The 21,151-nt window shown below is 51.1% G+C and overlaps 2 protein-coding genes and 1 pseudogene across 2 annotated transcripts in view; all 3 read right to left on the minus strand.

Moving 5' to 3' along the window:
* The window catches only part of C2CD4D (C2 calcium dependent domain containing 4D), a 1,954-nt gene extending 1,301 nt beyond the window's left edge, over window positions 1–653 (minus strand). The window contains exon 1 of the mRNA XM_023759313.1: window positions 526–653. Within this exon, the coding sequence (XP_023615081.1) occupies window positions 526–653 (128 nt within the window). The remainder of the gene's footprint in view (window positions 1–525) is intronic.
* A 4,469-nt stretch (window positions 654–5,122) lies between these two features.
* Window positions 5,123–12,223, minus strand: THEM5 (thioesterase superfamily member 5). Its single transcript, XM_006095322.3, is given in 7 exon segments — window positions 5,123–5,293; window positions 5,857–5,940; window positions 5,943–5,965; window positions 6,267–6,377; window positions 8,889–9,027; window positions 10,057–10,258; window positions 11,887–12,223. Coding segments are annotated over 7 exon segments (720 nt in total). The 5' UTR covers window positions 12,010–12,223; the 3' UTR covers window positions 5,123–5,255.
* Window positions 12,224–14,976: 2,753 nt separating this feature from the next.
* LOC106698225 lies at window positions 14,977–18,392 on the minus strand (annotated as a pseudogene).
* Between the last annotated feature and the right edge of the window lie 2,759 nt (window positions 18,393–21,151).

The following is a 21,151-nucleotide window of genomic DNA, read 5'->3' on the forward strand; positions in this document are numbered from 1 at the left end:
AGCGCACCGGGCCCTCCCCCGCCACGACCTTCTACAGGGGACCCAAGGCGCGCACGGGGCCCCTTTATTTGAGCAGGAAAAGCCAAGGATGGCGAAGTCTGGGACCCGGGAAGACATGGAGGGAGCCCTGGGCTAGATTGTCAGATGCAGGCCTTGGACTCTCCCGTGGGTACTAAAGATGCCACCCACTTCAGAGTTAGAAGGCCCAACACATCCACCGGAGTCCTGGACTCCTGTTAGGGGACTAGAGTAACACCCGTTTATCCAAAGAGGGGCCCAGGTCCTGAACCCCATTCATATACACACGCCCCCTGAAAGGGCGCACCCACCTCCTCTCCCCGGCCCATTCCGGGGCCTGCTGCACGGTCTAATCTGGAGGCCCTCGGGGGCCCACAGCTGCCATCCCAGGCCCCACCGAAAGCTCCTCCAGGCTGAGCCATTCTTTGGCGGCAGCCCCACCAGCCTCCTCTGGCTCCTCCCTCGCCTTCCCAAATCGCTCCGGCCAGAAGCAGACTCGCTGCGCACCTGGCGGCTGCCCTTCGAGCACCCAGGGCCTGTCCTAGGAGACGCACCCCGCCTCCTGCCCGGGGGCACAGAATCCCACCCGCCTCAAGCCCTGAGGTCCGGCTCCCAGCCTCCCAGTCCCTGGGCATCCAGAGTCTGCAGGGCGGGCCGGACCGCTGGGCCGCCCCTCCCACTCTCCTCTCCTTTCTCCCTAGGAAACCACTGAGCACAAAGGCAGTATTGATTCCCCGCCACCCCCAGCGGCTCCCGGAGGCTCCGCCACCTCGCCCTCCCCGCACCCTCGCGAGCGCCTTTTCCCACAGTCGGCCTGGGAGACGGAGCCCACCGCGGGCTCGGTCGGGTGCCCGGACTGCAGGCCTCACCTTGGGGCCGCCGCTGGGTCTCGGCCTCAGGCCGGGAGGCGCTCAGAGCCCGGGGGAGCAGCTTCCTCTCCAGCTTGCTCCCCCAGCCCAGGCCTTCTGGGAGGAGCTGGCAGGGGCCGCCGTTGCCTACGTACGACCTCTTTTCCTGGATAAACAGCGCCCTGTCTCTGTGACCATCAGCCTGGCCTTAACTCCTTCCTCCAGCCAGGTTTGTAACAGCAAGCCTGCCCTGTTAATAATTGCATACATAAATCACAGGAGAAAAAATGTGATCAATGCTATAAAGGACAAGTATGGGGCGCTGTGAAACTGTACAGCGGAAGCCCCTAATTTATATGCCAGGGTGTCAGGGTCACCAGATCTGAAGGATGAGGGGCAATAATGATCCAAGGAGAGAGCCCATACAAAGATCCTAAGGAGGAAATGAGCTTGATGCCTTTGAGAGCCTGAAGGATGGTGGTTATGCCTGGGGTGCAGATGCTGGGCCTGGGCTCCTTGGGAGTTGGGGAGGGCTTCAGGGGAGAGGGAGGTGGCCATCAGGGTGCAGGGAGGTGAGCCCATAGCCACGGCCACACACATCACATCTGCAAAGCCCTCCTTGCTGGAATCTTGCCTTGGATTCCATTGTCTTGTTCTCCCAGACAGTGACTTGTAGTGACTAGTTCTCTGAATTTTATTGGCCCAAGGAAAAGTGACCAGGCTCAAGATTGATGGACATAGGCACTGAGGACAGAGCTGGTTCCATCGTGGTCCAGGGCAGGCTTATCTGTGCGCCCCTCCCCCATCCTTGGCAAAAGGCAGTTAAACATAAACACGGAGGATGTCCCCTCCTATCCCCATAGGCAGGTCCTAGGAAGCACAGCCCACCACTGGCAAAATGAGGCCCTCAACTTGCACCCCCGGCATGCCTACCATCCTTCCGTATCTCAAAGGCATCAAGCTCATTTCCTCCTTAGGACCTTGGACCATCATTACCCCTCATCCTTCAGATCTGGAGGCCCTCTCTGACACCCTGTCATATAAATTAGGGGCTTCTGCTGTACAGTTTCACAGCGCCCCATACTTTTCCTTTATGATCACATTTCCCCCCCCTGTGATTTATGTATTTATTTACTATCTTACTAGACTGTAAGCATCACGAGGACAAGACAGATATTCAGTCAGGATTTGTTGAATGAATTCATGATATTAAGCAGATTTGTACCTGAATCAGTTCATTCCTTCATTCACTGTACTAGATGCTGGGGATAGATAGAAAGGGGAGGAGTCTAAGGGGAGAGACATTCAATAAATGTGCAAACAACAATAACAAAAAAGACTGGGAAATGCAGGAAATAAACAAGATGATTATTTTAACATCTGATACTTGAGAGTTTAGAGGAAGCAAGCATTTCTTTTGCGGAGATTCATGGCAACCCCCCCAGGCCCTCCATTCCTGTGGCTCCTGACTCAGCTCAGCTTGGGTGTCGTGTCTGGGAAGGGTGGTCTACATGCAGCGCTGTGGCCAAGAACTCATGGCTTTGGCATCAGTCAGACAGGCTGGGATGTGGGCTGTGTGACATGCTGTCTGTGCCGTGTGACTGCTGATAGGTAACTTCATCTTTCTAGGGCTCACCTTACCCATCTGGAAAACGGAGAGAAATATACCTAACTCGCAGAGCTGGCGTGAGGATTACATGAGATCACATGGGCATCAGTTAAACTGACTTCTGCAAAAGTGTAAGAAAACAGAAGCCCCGACTCCATCTGACCTAACAATAAGGACATTTTTGGCTTCTATAATAAGTCCAGAGGTAGGGTAAGATTCAGGGGAGTTTGGTTCTGTGGCTTCATTCATTCATTCATTCATTCATCAATAGTTCTTTGCTACCTTTTTAAAAAAATATATATTTTATTGATTTTTTACAGAGAGGAAGGGAGAGAGACAGAGAGTCAGAAACATCAATGAGAGAGAAACACCAATCAGCTGCCTCCTGCACATCTCCCACTGGGGATGTGCCCGCAACCCAGGTACATGCCCTTGACCGGAATCGAACCTGGGACCCCTCAGTCCGCAGGCCGACGCTCTATCCACTGAGCCAAACTGGTTTCAGCTCTTTGCTACCTTTTGGGGGAAGGCACTGTGCTGGACTCTGGAGACATAGCAGTGAGAAAACAGAGAATTCTCCTGGCCAGATGGAGTTTATACTTTAGTGGGGAAAGAAAGAAAATAGACAAAAATAAATCAGTAAAAAAATCATTAATTAAATGCAAATCAGTGTTGGGGAGAAAATTAAAGTAGGGAAGGCTCATAGCGGGTATCAGGAGAGTATACAATTTTAAATAGAGTGGTCAGGCTGGCCCCCTGGAGAATGTAATGTTTCAGTAATGACATGAAGGAAGGGGGAGGGAAGGCGAGGGACAAGCATTCTATGAAGGGAAAATTGCAAGTGCAAAGGCCCTCAGGCAGAAGCATGCTGGAGTGTTCAAGGAGGCAAAGAGGCCAGTGTAGCTGGAACAGGATGAGTGAGGGGGAGATGAGGTCAGACACCAGTTGCCTTATTCACTCTTTCTCCTGGTACTTGACTCAGGCACCTGAAGAACACAGCACAGCCGCTGCTTCCAGCAGAATTAGCTGCCACCTTTGCCTGGATGGCCTATTGCAGTGGTCGGCAAACCGCGGCTTGCGAGCCACATGCGGCTCTTTGGCCCCTTGAGTGTGGCTCTTCCTAAGCCTTAGGAGTACCCTAATTAAGTTAATAACAAGGTACCTACCTATATAGTTTAAGTTTAAAAAAATTGGCTCTCAAAAGAAATTTCAATCGTTGTACTGTTGATATTTGGCTCTGTTGACTAATGAGTTTGCCGACCACTGGCCTATTGGATCCCACCCCATCTGCCTCGGCAGCAGTTGCCTCCCAGATGAACGCGCTGGGCATGGGGATGGGTGTTTGGAGTGTGGAGGCAGCAGCTCCCGTTGTTTCAGCCTAGAAAGCTGCAGTACGTGGCCTCTTGGGAGAGCAGAGGCAGCTGTCAAAGCCCTAGACCAGGGGTGGGCAAACTTTTTGACTCGAGGGCCACAATGGGTTCTTAAACTGGACCGGAGGGCCGGAACAAAAGCATGGATGGAGTGTTTGTGTGAACTAATATAAATTCAAAGTAAACATCATTACATAAAAGGGTACGATCTTTTTTTTTTTTAGTTTTATTCATTTCAAAGGGGCCGGATCCGGCCCGCGGGCCGTAGTTTGCCCATGGCTGCCCTAGACACTAAGAAGTGTTTCAGAGGCTGATGACCTTACTTCCCTTACCAAGATCCCCGCCTGCCCACCTGGCCTTGTCCAGTTACGGCTGGCGCCCCGCCTGGCTGTGAGCCTTGCCCGAGAGCCTCTGCAGATTTCCAGCTCGGGCCTGTTTCTCTTAGAAAATGGCCCCGGCAGAGAAGTGCCAGGACCCATTCAACCTACTTTAATATGGAAACTGAAGTATAACTGTTTTGTTTTTTCTTCGCTGCACAATGAAGGATGGAATATATTTCCCTTCTTTTCTTGGGAGTGTTAAAATGAAGATCAGGGCCGGTTTGGCTCAGTGGATAGAACATCCGCCTGCGGACTGAAGGGTCCCAGGTTCCATTCCGGTCATGGGCACATGCCTGGGTTGTGGGCTTGATCCCCAGTGGGGGGCGTGCAGGAGGCAGCTGATCAATGATTCTCTCTCATCATTGATGTTTCTATCTCTCGCTCCCTTTCCGTCCTCTCTGAAATCAATAAAAATATATATTATCATGTATTTGGTATGCAATGATTTAGACTCTGGGTTTAACAGATTATCAAGGGCAACTGTGAAAGCACACAAAGAGAAAGGGGTTTTTATTGAGTATATGGGGCAGGGGGAGAGTTTTTTGCCACACGGGTTTTGGCTATGGCCCAAACCCTGTTAAGGCATCCTGTTGCCCATCAGACAGAGTTCAAGCTCACAGCAGGGTTTATGAAGCCTCTGTGGCCTGCCTTTGTCCCTGCCCCCTCCTCTTTCCTTCAATGCCTACCCCATTCTGTGTATTCAGCTCCTGGCCTGTGGTTGTGCATCTCAAGGCCAGGGGTCCTGTCTTTTCATTGCTGTGTGCTCGGTGCCTCACGTAGCGCCTGGTGCTTGGCAGGGGCTCAGCAGATCTCTTCCGTGATTGACCGGAAGTTGGGTGTGTGGGAGGCCCTGGAAGGATTTTCATTTCCAACTACAAGAAGGGTCTTGAGCTGAAATGGGGCCGAGAGACTTTATTTGCTCAGAGGAAAGTGCCCCCTCCTTCACCTCATCAGTGGATTCCATGGGGAGCCCTCCCTGCCCCGTGGGGGGGTCCCAAGCAGGCAGAACAGTCAGAGGTAGGCTCTCCTGTTACTCCTGTTCCAGCTGCAGCTGAAGGAAAACACCTGGAAGAGAAAGAAGGGCGAGTGGGAGGCAGGCGTGAGGGCCGAGATGGCAGGAGCTTGGTGGGGTGCTCTGAGCATTTGCATCTAGTTACCTGGAATCCTGTCCTGTGGTACAGGTTGGGCAACTCACACATAGGAAATAAAAAAGAATCCTATGTCCTAACCGGTTTTGCTTACTGGTTAGAGCACCAGCCCGCAGACTGAAGGGTCCCGCCTTCGATTCCAGTCAAGGGCAGTATCTCGGTTGTGGGCTCGATCCCTGGCCCCGGGTCCAGGAGGCAACCAATTGATGTGTCTCTCTCACATTGATGTTTCTCTCTCTCCCTCCTCCCTCCTTTCCACTCTCTCTACAAATTAATTAATTAATTAATTAATTAATTAATTTAAAAATCCTAGCTGATCTCTCCCTCACTTCCCCTGTGTCTACAGCAGGCGCCCAATCCCAGGCAGAGAAGCTGGAGCCCTGAGTGGGATTGGATCCTGAGCCTCCTTTCTTCCATTTGGCCCGGGGGACGGTGGTGGCAGGACAGGGCCTGGGCCTGAAGGAGCCCTTTACCTGAGGACTGAGGACTTGGCATAGACTGTCTTCTGGTCTCTGGTCTGGGTGATGCAGGACATGTAAAGCTTCTGGTCCTCAATCTTGTCCACACAGCCAGTGAGCCCACGGGGATCAAGCTGGGAGAGGAGTTGGCTTAGCCCATCCCTCCCGTGGACCCCCGGCCCTCAACCCTCAACCCTTCACCCTCCGTCCCCCCATCCTTCTCTTCACCCCCCCCCCCACCTCAAGCGGGTGGCTCTGGGCTCAGGGCTGGCCTGCCAGCTCCCAGAGCAGATGGCGGGGGTGGTTTTCTGGCAGCGGGTGGGGAAGGAGACTAAGGCAGGGCTCCTGCACCCCAACTGCCGAGGATGGCCATCCCTCAGTGACGAAGAGGGCCATGACTTTGGCCAACACCGTGAGGCTCTGTACAGTACTTACTTTTTGAACCTGATGCTGAGGCTTAGTGTGAACAGCCCCTCTCCAGCCAGGTAGGCAGTTTTAGAAAAGGTCTCATCCATCATGGTTGCCAGGGACCCTCCGTGGGCAAACCTGGGGTGGGGGTGGGAAGCAAGGCAGGGCTGTGGGCTGGGCAGACTGGCTCCCTGGGCCTTCCCCGGACCCTGAGGTGGAACCACCACCTCTGCCTTTCCCAGGAAAGGAAAGGGAACGGAGCTGGATCCCATCTGATCAAATCCTCCTCAATCAACTGTTGCTTCTGCAGGTATCAGCAACCATGTACAATTATTTCATTTCACCAGGAGAAAAGGTTTTGTGTGTTGTTTTTCCCTAATAGAGTTCATCGAAAAACATTTTTCCGATTCATCACCTAATTGCTGTAACCTATCTCTCCTCATTGTCTAGGGGTTGGGTGGGTGCTTGTGAGACAATAGAAAATATATAGATTGGTCTCTGCCCCCAATTCCTGGCACAGAGCTCCTGAAACCCTTGTAATTTCCGGGGGGAGGGTGGGGGGGGGGCGGATCCTTTGTCAGACAGATGGCTCCTGGATGGGGGCTGGGCACCAGAAAGACCAGGCCAGGACTGGACGCTTGCAGTTTTCAGTACTGCCCCCATTCTCTTGAGAAGGGAGAAGGACTGAAAATGGAGTTAATGATCAATCTCGCCTACGTGAGGAAGCCTCCATCAAATCACAAACGTGTGGAGTTCAGAGGGCTTCCAGGTTGGCAAACACACTCACACCCGGAGGGAGGGTGGCGCACCCACTTCCACCGAGACAGAAGCTCCTGCGCTCGGGGCTCCACACGCCTCTTCATCTGGACGCTCACCTGGATTCTTTGTCCTCTCCTTTACTGAACTGGTAAACCTGTTTCCCTGAGTTCTCTGAGCTGGTCTAGCAAATCAATCAAACCTGAGGAAGGGGTTGTGAGAACCTCAGGTTTGTAGCCAAATCAAACAGAAGTTGTGAGGAACCTGGGGACCTACTAGTTGGGTTTGGGGTCTGACGTGGGGGGACACTCTTGTGGGACTGAGTCCTTAACCTGTGGGGTCTGACGCTATCTCCAGGTCAGAACTGAGTAAAACTGTAGGACGCCCAGCTGGTGTCCCAGAGAAGTGTTTGGTGTGGTCACACATTTGGTGACCAGAAGTATCAGAAATGAAGTGTTCTGTGTGAGTAGCACACAGGAAAGAAAGAAGAAAGAAGGAAAGAAGGAAAGAAAAGAAAGAAAGAAAGAAAGAAAGAAAGAAAGAAAGAAAGAAAGAAAGAAAGAAAGAAAGAAAGGAGGAAGGAAGGAAGGAAGGAAGGAAGGAAGGAAGGAAGAAAGGCACAGTAGAGAAGAGCTGGGTGTTTTCCTGCACAGAGGCAGACTGAACTGGGTTTTTCTAATTCAGTAATAATCTCTTCTCTGGATCCGCCCAGTGTTGGATGGTCCTCCTTGGCCTCTCCTGCCCCACCTCCATGAGCCCTTAAATAAAAGCCAGTCACCACCACCACCCCATCACTGCCTTCTTGAGGTTTTCAGAAGGGAGGAGATCCTGACCTAGTCCTCCAGTGTCTGCATGCACTAGGGTGGGAACCAGTGTCTCCATGGAAGGTGCCTTTGGGATGGCCTAGAGCAGTGGTCGGCAAACTGCGGCTCGCGAGCCACATGCGGCTCTTTGGTCCCTTGAGTGTGGCTCTTCCACAAAATACCACGTGCGGGCGCGCGTGTACAGTGCGATTGAAACTTCGTGGCCCATGTGCAGAAGTTGGTATTTTGCCAACTTCTAGCCTAGGGGACAGAGGGCTACAGTCTGAACTCACCACCTATGCAGGTGCTGGCATCTACTAAACTCTCTGAATTCTTTTTAACTACAACTGAGTCCTTCTCAGGTCTTGGGACCCTACAGCTGCTCCTTATCCCTCCTTCTCTCTCTCCTTGCAGGAGCAGGGATGGGGAAGGCAGCCAACTGTGGACTTGGTGGGTCAGTGGCCTTCGGCAAGACATACTTATGTCCAGAGTGAGTTCTTTCCTGGCTCTCTTCCAAGCTTGGAGGCAGCAGAGTACAATGGAGAGAGCATTGGACTTGGAGCCCCAGTGCCTGGACTAGAGTCCTGCATCTGACCTTGGCTGCCTGTGCTACCTTGGGCAAGTTGCCTCAGTTTGCTGGTGGATAGATGGTGTGTGACAGCTAGATTGTGCTTTATGGTTCATGAGCACATACACACAGACCCTCTCTGGAAGGTATATATCCTTGCCCCAGGTTTTAGGTAAGGAGATAGAAAGCCAGAGGTTAAATTGCTTGCTTGGGGTCCCGTGGCCAGCAGCGGTAGAGTAGGACTGGAAGCCAGGCTCCTGATTCCAGATCTTGTCCACTTCTAAGTTCACCACATCCCTCTCAGAGCGGCCTCTAAAATCCCTTACTGGAAAATTCCCCGACTCAGCAAGGAGGTTCTCTGTTATCTTCACAATAGGACTGGACCTGGTGACCCGGATGTCCTTCCAGTCCAGGGCACCCCCCACCCAGCTCCTTAGGGAGAGGAACAATCCCCGATCCACCTGCTGAGCCAAGGCTAGGAAGCAGCCAAGGACGTCCACCTCAGCTTCCTGATGGTCTTACCCTGGGGCCCCCTCCAAGTAGGGGCCTGGTTGGAAAAGACAGACGGACTTCTTCTCAGATGGGTTAAAAAAGATGGCATGTTCGTAGCCTTGCCCTTCCACTTGGAGGCTCCTGGTGATGATGCGGCAGTCACTGTTGTCTGGGGAGAGATGAGCAGTGTGGCAGCTGGAGCAGGGAGTGCGTGAGGGCATGGGGCCCGCTCAGGGTGCAGCGCTGGCCATGCAGCACCCGGGTTGTCCTGAGTCAGGCACAGGGTCCAGGAGAGAACCAGAGGACAGCCAGGCTCCACCAGCCGAGAGCCTTCCATCTGAGACCAGAGGCACAGCCCTGTCCCCAGGGAGCCCTTGGTCTGGAGGGAGAAACACTCAGGAAGGTCCCTGGTTGGGGATGGGGATAGGGCCAATGTCAGGTGAAGACTTTAACAGACTTTAAACAGTAAAAAATAAAAAAAACACAACTCATGACATTCGCATATAGTAATTCAAAATAACAACAATGCTAAACAGCAAAATAAGTGCTGAAAAGTCCACCAAAACTCTGACCTTTTCCTTCCTTCAAGACAACTACAACTATATCCTTTTCGTATGGATACCAAATTCTTTTAAAAATTATTTTGGTGTCCCTGCTTTTTTTGTGCCATAAACCCAAACGGTCGTCTTTGTTCTGTACTGTGTACATTCATCACTGGGCAGGAAAATCATATTTATGAATGAGCGAGACAAGAAAATACGGACACACACGTACAAGGAAGATGGAGGTGAGAAGCTCTGTCAATCTGACTGGTGGGCGTTTCAGGAGAGCCGGCCTGGGTCTAACAGAGCATGGACGGTGGGCCAGGCCTGCGGTGGGAGACCGGCCCCCCAAAAAACTTTTTGAGTTGGGGGAGGAGGATTTGGGATGAGGCAGGGCAGAGGCTCAGCAGGCAGTTCTCCAGTGCGGCCGCTAGGGTGCGCTCTCTTTTCAGATGGGAGAGAGGATACCGTCACTGGCAGCCTGGGGCGGCAGCAAGGGGGGTGAGATTAGCAGAAAGAACTTCCGGCTGAGAATTGGATGGGAGCTTTTTGGTTTCCTTCCCCAGAATCTTTGAACGCAGGGAAAGGGGCTGGCTGAACCGACTCCCGTGGGCTGGGACACCTGTGCTGCTGTGACCACTCAGGCCAGGCCTTACCCGAGGTAACTGCTAATCCGGTTGGGAGTTTGAGCCCCTGGATGTGTTCTCTGTTGGACGCGAAGGAGGGCAGTTTGATCCAGCCGTCGGTCTTGGTCTTCTCCAGAAATTCCTGGTACAGGCTCAGCATGTCGGGACACCAGCTGGCATTGGGAAGGGCATAATCCTTAAAGTCTGTCTTCTCTGGGCAGAATCTTGAGATCTGGGTACGAAAAATCAGGGAGACTAGACAGCTAGCTTCCTGGGGGTGGGGTGGGGGGGGTGGGGGGGGACTGCTGCTTGGGCTGCAGGACTTCTGGGCAGTGTGCGTTCTTGGGTTCCTTAGTCCCCTTACCAGTGTTGACTCGAGGGAAACCTTCCTTGCGGTGGGGGCGGGGGAGTCACCCTGTGGGTGACTGGGCAAGGGAAAGAAAGGAATTGGGGCCAGAACCGGTTTGGCTCAGTGGATAGAGCGTCGGCCTGTGGACTGAAGGGTCCCGGGTTCGATTCCGGTCAAGGGCATGTACCTGGGTTGCGGGCACATCCCCAGTGGGAGGTGTGCAGGAGGCAGCTGATCATGTTTCTCTCTCATCGATGTTTCTAACTCTCTATCTCTCTCCCTTCCTCTCTGTAAAAAAATCAATAAAATATATTTTAAAAAAAAGAAAGGAATTGGGGCTGACAGTAAGGGAAGGGCATACTGCTAGTGCTTTGTGCATTACAATTGTCCTGTTTTAAAACCCGCGAGCTGGGAAAAAAAAAAAAAAAAAAAGCCGAGAAGCTGCAGGAGCTGAGCCGCGAGCTGGAGCCGCCAGAGTAATGGAGGGGAAAGTCCCAGTCACATCTCTGAGAAGCGATCGGTGAAGAAGCTGCAGACCTCCCAACAAGGCCTACAAGATCTCCAAGTTTGGACTTGCCATAGTAGTCAGACAGCGAAGAAAACCTCAGCCATCTCCCTCAAACTTAGAGCAAGTAAACCTGGAGAAACTGTTCCAACCCTTTCGGTGGTAGCAGCAGCTTTTAATGAAGATGAAAAGAGCGAAGCAGAGGAAGTGCCTCCGGAAGCAAAGATGAGCATGAAGAATGGAAGGGGTAGTCCAACCTCAGCAGGACCGAACCCCTTTAATAAAGGAAAGCGTGGGTTTTCTGGTCACTGGCAGAGATGGGAGTGAAATATAAACTCTCATATTTGGAAATGTCCATGACCAAGACAATTAAATGATATGGAAAGTTTGAAATTAAAAAATAAAAGAGTGCAAACCCGTGAGCTGTTCTTTGAGACTGTGAAATGCTAGTATTAGCCCCCCCCCCCCCCCCCGTAGAAATGGGGAAACGGAGGAAATATGGCTAAGGCTGCCAAGCTTGTGAGTGTGAGAGCTGGTGGTCAGACTAGAGCCCATTCTGAGAGACTGTCAGGGGCCACTCCAGCTCTGCCCACAGCTGTGGGCCTGCCCTGGCAGGGTGGCTCCTTTGAAACATGTTTTGGGTGCCCGGAGAGGTGCGGTACAAACTGTGGGACGAGGGGTCTCCCATGGCCTCAGTGCTCATGCACCAATCACAACGGGGGGCTTGCCAAGACCACTCACAGGGTCCTCCGTCTGGGGACGCCCCACCTCCCCTGCACCAGTCTGAGTCTCATAGGAGGAAAGTGATTTCATTGGTGGCCACACCAAACTCAGACCAGGACGAAAGTTTTGGATGTAGGCTACTTGGTATTCCAAGAGCGTCCTCCCTTTGCCAAATCAAATAGCTCCCCAACACCCTGCCCACCTGCCCCAGCCACAATCAGGGAGAAGATTTGCCAAGGCCCCCAGGAGAAAGGCTGTCCATCTAGCTGAGCTGGGAACTCACCCGGGAGTCAATGGAGGATCCGAAGGCCGCGGTGGGGTTGAGTATGGGCAGGATGCGGGGTGCACCAGGAAGGGCTCTGAGGCGGCTGAGTGTGGCTGCCGCTTGGAAGCCTCGCCTCATCATGGCTGAGCACGGGGATCTGGTCTGCAGGGCTGCTGGAAGCTCAAGGTGAGAGCACTTTTCATCTGCCCCCTGGGCTGTGGGTGCAGCCAGCTCTCAGCCAGGCCTCTCTCCTTTCTGTCGCAAAGCTTTCATCAGCAAGCTTCCAGGGAAGGTGATTGGACAAGACCAAGCTGGTTTGAAGCAACACCCATCTGTGTTTGGGGCCTTAGATGGCCCCAAGCCCCACCCAGATGCTGCCTGGGCACGAATGCAAAGCAGGACAGGCTTGAGTTCAGAAAGAAATATTTGTTAAAGAAGCAAAAAGTGCATAAAAAAATAATGTAGGGTATGTGGAGACTTGGAGAGCTGCCCTGGAGTTTGGGGAGAGAACCCAAGAGAATTCCCAGAAAGATATGGGAGGGTGTCTCTTTTTTAAATTCTTAATTTTTTTTTTTTATTGATTTCAGAGAGGAAGGGAGAGGGAGAGAACAATAGAAACATCAATGATAAGAGAAAAATCATTGATCGGCTGCCTCCTGCACACCCCACAGTGGGGATTGAACCCACAACCCAGGCCTGTGCTCTGGCTGGGAATTGAACTGTGACCTCCTGGTTCATAGATCCAAGTTCAACCACTGAGCAAGGCCAGCCAGGCTGGGATGGTGTCTATTGAGTGTAAGACAGTGATGGCGAACCTTTTGAGCTCGGCGTGTCAGCATTTTGAAAAGCCCTAACTTAACTCTGGTGCTGTGTCACATATAGAAATTTTTTGATATTTGCAACCATAGTAAAACAAAGACTTCTATTTTTGATATTTATTTTATATATTTAATGCAATTTAACAAAGAAAAATCAACCAAAAAAATGAGTTCGCGTGTCAGAGGTTCGCCATCACTGGTGTAAGGTTCTGGTGGCGCATCTGTGTATGAGGGTGTGTTTACATGGCCTGTGTGCCAGAAGCTGTGTTATCAGTCTGGGACTCAGAAAACCAATGCACAGGCCTTAGCCACCCCCTTTTATCCCAGACAAGGAAAGCCTCCTCCTGCTGGTCCTGGCAGGGATAGGTGGGGTGGAGGCGAGGACAAAAAACCATATGGGCCCTAACTGGTTTGGCTCAGTGGATAGAGCGTCGGCCTGCGGACTGAAGAGTCCCAGGTTCGATTCCAGTCAAGGGCATGTACCTTGGTTGCGGGCACATCCCCAGTAGGGGGTGTGCAGGAGGCAGCTTATCGATGTTTCTCTCTCATCGATGTTTCTAACTCTCTATTCCTCTCCCTTCCTCTCTGTAAAAATCAATAAAATATATTAAAAAAAAAAAAACACCATATGGGAGGAAGCAGCTTAGCAAGGCCACTCTGTGCTTTGGGAACCCCAGGGAGGGGATGGTGGCAGCAGACAGTGCTGGGAGTGAGGGGGGGGAGGGAGCAGGGCAGTGGAAAAGAGGCGGCTTGGAGTGGAGGAGGGGGGAGGAGTCTCAGCCAGCATCTGCAAGGCTGTGGACTTTTTTGGTGGTGCTTCTTTTTTGAGTTAAAACTGCCAGTTTCTACTTCACTAGAATAAAGCAAATTCTACAGATCAGAACTGTGCAAAGGCGGAATGATAATAATGATGATGATATTTTGGTGCCTGAAAGGCTAAACTGATATAATGTGGACATTTAAAGGTTTTGTCCCTAGAAGACTAGGATAGATTTCCCTCACCTCGTATGAGCCTCTGATGAAACTTTGTTAAGGACTGGAGGAACCAGGTTTTTCTTGTTCCTCGCCCAAGGAAATTTTCCCTTTGATTTTTAGAGATAATGGAAGGGAGGAAGAGAGACACAGAGGAAAAGAGAGAAAAACATCATTGTGAAAGATAGACATCAATTGGCTACCGCCCACTCACGCCTGGAGGGGGGCGGGGGCAGGGATCGGAACCTGCAACCCAGGTACATGTCATTGACCAGAATCAAACCCAGTAACCTTCAGTCTGTGGGCCAATGCTCTATCCACTGAGCCAAACTGGCTAGGGGAGGAACCAGTTTTTTGATAGATTTGGGTTCTGGGCCTAACCAAAAATATGTGCATTAGTCATCAACATTTAAAAACAGAGAGTTTCATACAGAGCAGAAGGTCAAAGATCTCCAGATAAGTGGAAAGGTCTGGCAAGGGTGTATCTTCATTCCTGTGTGGCAGCAGCTGGTTAGAGCTGACGCCCTGGGCCCTCTGGTTCACCCCAGGCCCCCCGCCCCCCCCAGTACTGAGCATTCCTTCATCCCCTCTGCCAGCCTCTATGTGAGATTATATATATATAATGGTACTTTATTCTCCAGAGCAAACATGTCAAACTCAAAGGCTAACATGGGCCAAATAAACAAGGTTTATGTGGGCCGCAAAAAAACAAAAGTTTCAATTTTCATAGAAACGTAGGTTTATTTAGAAAAGTATAGTATTATAAAAAAGAAAAAGAGCAATGATAAAATTAACGTTTTCTTCCTGACACTTGGCCTCTCTTCTCTGCTACTATCCTTCTTACTTCAGGGGAAATCTTGTTCGCAGTGATTACTTTCAAAACGGACCCAAGGTGAATGTCAATAAGGATCTGACAGGAGACTTATTTCCTTTCATAATTGTAAATAACTGCTCACACCATTATATAGGCTGGGCCGCAAAAATATTCGTTGTGGGCTGCAAGTTTGACATGCTTGCTCTAGACCAGTGGTTCTCAACCTTGGCTGCACATTAGAATCATCACCTGGGAATCTTTTTAAAATCCTGATTTCTGGGCCTCATCCTCTGGAAATTCTGTATCTTTGTTACTAATGTTGTGGCCCCACTCCATAACAAAGAAACAGAATTTCCGGAGGATGAGGCCCAGAAATCAGGATTTTAAAAAGATTCCCAGGTGATTCTAATGTGCAGCCAAAGTTGAGAACCACTGCTCTAGAGTGATACTGCTATGGTGGGTGTTATGGACCAATGTTCGCGAGAGTAAGGCCACCAACTCCAATTAGGTCTTAGCAGCAAGCGAGGATTTATTGAAAGCTGGCCAGAGTCTGCAACAGGTGCCTCCACACAGGGAGCCCCACCCTGCTGCAGCCCCGAGCCTTTCTCTAATAGCCTTTTTAAAGGGTGTCACAAACTCGACAGCGGCCAGCCAGTGCGGTGTCACACCTGGCTGGAGCTTTTAACCACAACCCATTCTTTGAGCGTGTCCGAGTTCCCGAAGTACAGAGGTGACATCAAGATACAGAGAATACAAACAAGTTACAAAAATTTTCTTTACGTCAAAGGTTACATATCTATACCCATTTCACTATATGACGCTAAGCGTGCATGCCCATCACAGTGGGTTGGGCTTGGGCCTATGTCCCCATATGCACAGAACTGAATACAGTGGGTCTCTGAGAAGAAGTCAGATTTACCTGGATGTGGAAAGGGAGATGAGCTTAGTCCTGTGCTGGCTCCAGTGGAATGCAGGGAGATAAGGCAGCTCTCAAGGTGGTTCCTCCCAGGTAGGGGATGCCTGCCGGGCTTGGAGCCTTCGCTACCACGTGTTCCCACTGGGCATCTGATATCTCCGAGCCCAGGCAGGAACCCCTGAGGCAAGCAGGCTTACTCCAGCCAATGTCCTTTTCACTGGCGCCACCTGTTCTGGCTCCACGGGAATAGGGCTGTGCTTGCTCAACGCTATAGCTCTCCCTCATCTTCATCCTCACTCTCTAATGGTGGTTCTGGCAAATGAAGCCCAGGGCCTGGATCGGATCCTGGATATTGGCAACTACATCTTCTCCATCCCCCATCGGAGCCAGTTCAGGATCTTGGTTCAGGGACTGGGAGGAGTCGCCAGCTGGGCCTGCCCCATTTTTCTCCTGCTCTTCCTCAGGCTCCTCACTGTTCCAATACCCAGTGCCTTCTGCAGGGCCCTGGTGCTGCCCCAGTTCCTCAGTCTGATTGGGGAAGATACGCTCACGGCCTATGGTGTCTCCCCTTAGAACAACTGCTACCATCCGGGCAGGGGCCGCTCAGAGCCCGCGTTCGAACCGGCACCTTCACTTCTAGCGGGGCAGCTGTGTGTGATTCTTGATTTGGAAGATGGGACTCAAGGAAGAGACAGGAGAGAAAGGGGGATCATAGAAAGGGCAGATGGACTGAAGAGGGGTCCAAGGAAAAGAGAGTGGGGAGGGGAGGGGCTCCACAGGGGCCCCTGAGGCTGGGAGCTGATCCCAGAAAGGTTGCCCAGGGCTGATACAAGGGCTGTTCTTCCGAGAGTCAGTAGCTGCAGCTGGGAAAGGGGATTCTGTTTCCTTGCCTCAGAGCCACGTGGGAGCTGCGTCATCAGCCTTGCACGACCAGACTTTCTTCGCAAATCATACATCCCAGGGGGATCTCCCTCTCTTGGCGCCTGACTAGAGGGAACTGTTGAGTTTGGGGGTTTCTCTTGCTGAGATATTATGCACCCCAACCGGGGATCAAACCCGTAACCTGGGTATGTGCCCTGACCGGGAATTGAATCCGCAACCTTTTGGTGTACTGGATGAACCTCCAACCAACCGAGCCACGTCAGCCAGGGCTGCCTCAGGGTTTTTGCTTCATCCAGTTTTTAAGGTTTTGGGTCTTGGTCGTGGGTGGAAAGTGTTAATGGGGAAGCTTGGGGAAGGGCGGAAGCACAGCTTCAGGGTAGCCCACATAGGGAAGCGGCTGTCTTCACCAAGCCTGGGGCCCAGGATGGAGGTAAGAATGTGGTTGCTAAGGGCTCTGCCCAGAGGGCCCCGGTGGCTGGGCTGGCAGGTACCCACCTGGGAGGACAGGGCTTAGGGAGGGCAGGGCTGATAAGCCGGTGTGATCGATCACTGGGCTAATGGAGGGGGTCCCAGCAGAGTACCGGGCAGAGAATGTGCCAGGACCAAGGGGACCCTGAGCTCCCCCTGGAAATGGAAGAACCCCTACCACAGCTCAACTGGAACTGAGTTCTTATTTGTGAAACACTAAGAGGCAGAGGCAAGACCTCTAAGCTCAGAAAGTAACAAATGCTGAAGGGTGTGTGTGTGTGTGTGTGTGTGTGTGTGTGTGTGTTTACACACTCAGGGTGGGGCTCATAGGCCCAACCCAGGCCTGAAATCCCCTTGTCTTCAACCCAGACAATCACTTGAGAGGTGGTTTCTCCAGACCAATGAGACGGCCACATGGTGCCAATGGCACACCTGCTTTACCAGCTTGGAGTAGAAAGTTAGGTCAAATCATTTTAAAAGCATATGAAATGATGACCACCTGCCCCCATGATATCCTGAGCCCCTTTATCCCCTGAGAACTCTGAAACCAGGTGTTACTAACTGTAAACAAGGTCAAGGACCAAGCTCACGAGCCTTCCTAGAAAGGTGACCCTTGTTCCCTTTCCTCAGGGCCGTGGGCATCCTGGGAGTGGAGCATATGTCCACATAAGATAATCAGATGGGTGCAGGCCCAGGTCCCGTGGCCCTGATGGTGCATCAGTCTTGCTGCTGAGTCACAGGAGGAGTAGGTGCGTTGAGGGCCTGTGAAGGCAAGTCCTCATCAGGCCCTGGGAGCACCACCTCCAGGTCTAGCAGGTGGAGGGAGATGCTTGCTAGGTGATGGCTCAGCTCCCAGGTGGCTCCTGGAGGAGTTTCTGAACCTTGTTCCACACAGAGGAGCCACCCAGGGCTCTTCTACCTCCAGCCCCCCTCTGTGCTTCCCAAGCAAGGAGCCCTCTCCTTTTTGGGGCAAATTTCCCTGCTACCTGCCCTATAGTCACCCTTCTTCACTTCCTGGCTCCCTAGACAATCCTCAGACCTCCACTGAGATGGGGTGGAGGGACCCCTTTTCTTTCAAAATCCTTCTTATCTTTCGCAAGAGTTCCCAGAACCCCAAGCACAGGCCGGAATGGTTAGCATATGAAAAACCAGTTCTTCCTCCCTGGGAGCTGGTAGGACTCTGTCTTCATACCTCTGAGGAAGGAGGGCAATTTTAGCATTCCATTCTGTGAGCGGCATGGCAAGATTAAGTTTCCTATTAAACTACTTGGCCATGGATTCCTTCTTGGAAGCCGAGCTGTTCAGGGGTATCTGGCTCTGGGGCTCTGCCTTAGGCTCTGTCCATGAGGACAGAGGAAGAACCCACTGGAGGCAGGAGGCATTTCCTCCCTGAGGCTCTGGCTGCTGGCCTTTAGCTGGGCAGGGGAGTCTGGGAGATGTGGCCTCCTTGGAGGTAAGGTCTTCTGCCCACGGCTGGGCACTGGGCACATGGCATCACCACTGTGCGTTGGTGGCCCTGTCAGCAAAGAACAGTGGCGTACCTGCTCAGGTGTAGAGTTCCTTGGTGCAGAGAAAGTCTTGCTCCCTCCCGGTGCCTTCTGTTAGGCTGTACTGGCCTGGCTCCTGGACACTGAGGACGCCAGTGACTTGCTTCCCTGCCCCACCTCTGGCAGGTGCAGCTCCAGAGTTACCTGATTCTCATACTGCATGCACAGGTGCACATGTGCACACACGGGCGTGTGCAATGCATACACTCACAAATATACTATGCATGGCCACACACACTCATATATGCATTCACACACAATCACATACTCACAGACACACTCCACAGTCATACCCTGGTGTGGATATACATACTCAGAAACAATGTGATACCATTGTAATTAACCTAGTTATTAATAACAGGAAAGGAGCAAAGGGAAGGCCAATTATCATAGACATGTCATTTGGACAGCTTCACCAGGAAGCTGAAGCTTTCCACTCCCCAGGGAGCCACCGATCTATTCCCTGCAGATCACTGGGAGAAGGGACAGACAGGGAGAACAGACGCATGCCCCGTAATGTTGGGGTGACCCCAGGAAGGTCCTTGTCTGTCAGTCACAGCTGGGAATAGGTCATTGGCCAGAATGGGTACGGCCACTGCAAGGGTGTGAAATTTGGACCATTTAACCCCCTAAACTAGTGGTTCTCAACCTTCCTAATGCCGCAACCCTTTAATACAGTTCCTCATGTTGTGGTGACCCCCAATTTCATTGTTACAAATTGAACATAATTAAAGCATAGTGATTAATCACAAAAACAATATGTAATTATATATGTGTTTTCCGATGGTCTTAGGCGACCCCTGTGAAAGGGTCGTTCGACCCCCCAAAGGGTGGTAACCCACAGGTTGAGAACCGCTGCCCTAAACAAAGGAAATCACTTTCTTGGTTGCTCTTTTGCTCTTGGGACTCTTGTTGCAGGGGGCCTTGTTCTGGATTAGGTTTGTGTTTGTTTTTTTTATTAGGTTTTGACTTAAGGGAATGTTGTGGCTGAAGGCTTGGCCTGCAGGCACCTTGGCAGGTGTGGGTGGGCACCTGGAACACAGTGGGAGGGAACAGCCCTCACCACCTGGTTACTAGGGTCTGCAAAGGAGTAGACACCTAGTGTGGGCCCACACAACCCTCTCAGTCTGATCTACCCAGACCACTACAACTTTCTCCACATCAGCGATAAGGCTATTTTGCTTTCTCATCATTCGTGTGTTCACTGGAGCAGCACTTTTAATTTCCTTCAAAAACTTCCTCTGATTTCACAACATGGCTGTTTGGTACAGGCTTTCAGTGTATCTTGGCTTTCAACATGCGTTCCTCACTAACCTCAATAATTTCTAGCTTTTGATTTAAAGAGACATGACTCTCCCTTTCATTTGAACACTTCAAGGCTATTGTAGGGTTATTAATTGGCATAATTTTGATATTGCTGTCTCATGGAATAGGGAGGCCTGAGGAGAGGGAGAGAGATGGGGGAATGGCCAGTCAGTGGAGCAGTCAGAACACACATTTATTAGGTTCACCATCTTCTATAGCCAGAGTTCACAACACCCGAAAGCAATTACAATAGTAACACAAAGATTGCTATAAAATATAAGGAAAATTTTGAAATGGTGTGGGAATTATCAAAATGTGACACAGAGCCCTGGCAAGTTTTGCTCAGTGGTTAGAGTGTCGGCCCTTGGAACAAAGGGTTGCGGGTGCAATCCCTGGCCCCAGTTGGGGCGTGTGCAGGAGGCAACTAATTGATGTGTCTCTTCACAGCGATGTTTCTTTCTCTCTCTTCTCCTCTCCTTCCTCCCCTCCATTCTCTTTAAAACAATCAATGGGAAAAAATATCCTCAGGTGAGGATTAAAAAAAAAAAAGTGACACAGAGACTAATGCTGAGTAAATGCTGTTAGAAAAATGGTGCCTATGAGAATTGCTCGAGACAGGATTGTCATAAACCTTCAGTGAGTAAAAATTTATCTGTAAAGCGCAATAGTGTGAAACACCGTAAGATGAGGCACGCTGTGTCTACAAGCCAAGGGAGGCCTGAGGCTACCAGCAGTTGGGAGAGAGGCTCAGAACAGTTCCTTCCTGGTGCCTTCAGAGCATGGCCTCGATGACGCCTTGGTTTTGGACTTCTGGTCTCCACAATTGTGAGACCATGAGTTTCTGTTGTTTGAAGCATCCAGTTAGTGGTACTTTGTTATGGCAGCCTTGATGCTATGGTCTGAATGTTTGTGTCGCCCCCAGATTCTCATGTTGAAACCCTAATGTCCAATGTGATGGTGCTAATAGGTGGGGCCTTTGGGAGATTCTTAACTAATGAGGATGGAGCCCTCATGAATGGGATTAGTGCCCTCATAAAAGAGGATCCAGAGAGATCCCTAGCCCCACCCCTTCCTCCATGTGAGGACACAGTGAGAAGGTGCCAGCTATGAACCTGGAAGCAAGCCCCCAGCAGAAGGTGGCCATACTGACGCTTTGATCTTGGACTTTCCAGCCTCCAGAACCATGAGCATTAAGTTTCTGTTGTTTATAAGCTCCCCAGTCTGTGGTATTTTGTTATAGCAGCTGAATAGATTAAGACACACAGGAAACAAAACCAGGCCCCTTCCAGTGATGAGAAACTATGCTGTTGGAAAGACAAAACTGCACTGCCTATATTAAAGATGGCACAGTGGTGTTATCCTTAGAATCCAAGAGAACCGAACTGAGAAATCTATTCCTATAGGAACTAGTTGTGTTTCCTACTATAGTTAAAAAGATTTTATTTTTCAAATATATTTTTATTGATTTCAGAGAGGAAGGGAGAGGGAGATAGAAACATCAATGATGAGAGATAATCATTGATTGGCTGCCTCCTGCATGCCCCACACTGGGGATTGAACC

Source organism: Myotis lucifugus, unplaced genomic scaffold (assembly GCF_000147115.1).
Source record: "Myotis lucifugus unplaced genomic scaffold, Myoluc2.0 scaffold_151, whole genome shotgun sequence".
In the NCBI taxonomy this organism is placed as follows: domain Eukaryota; kingdom Metazoa; phylum Chordata; class Mammalia; order Chiroptera; family Vespertilionidae; genus Myotis; species Myotis lucifugus.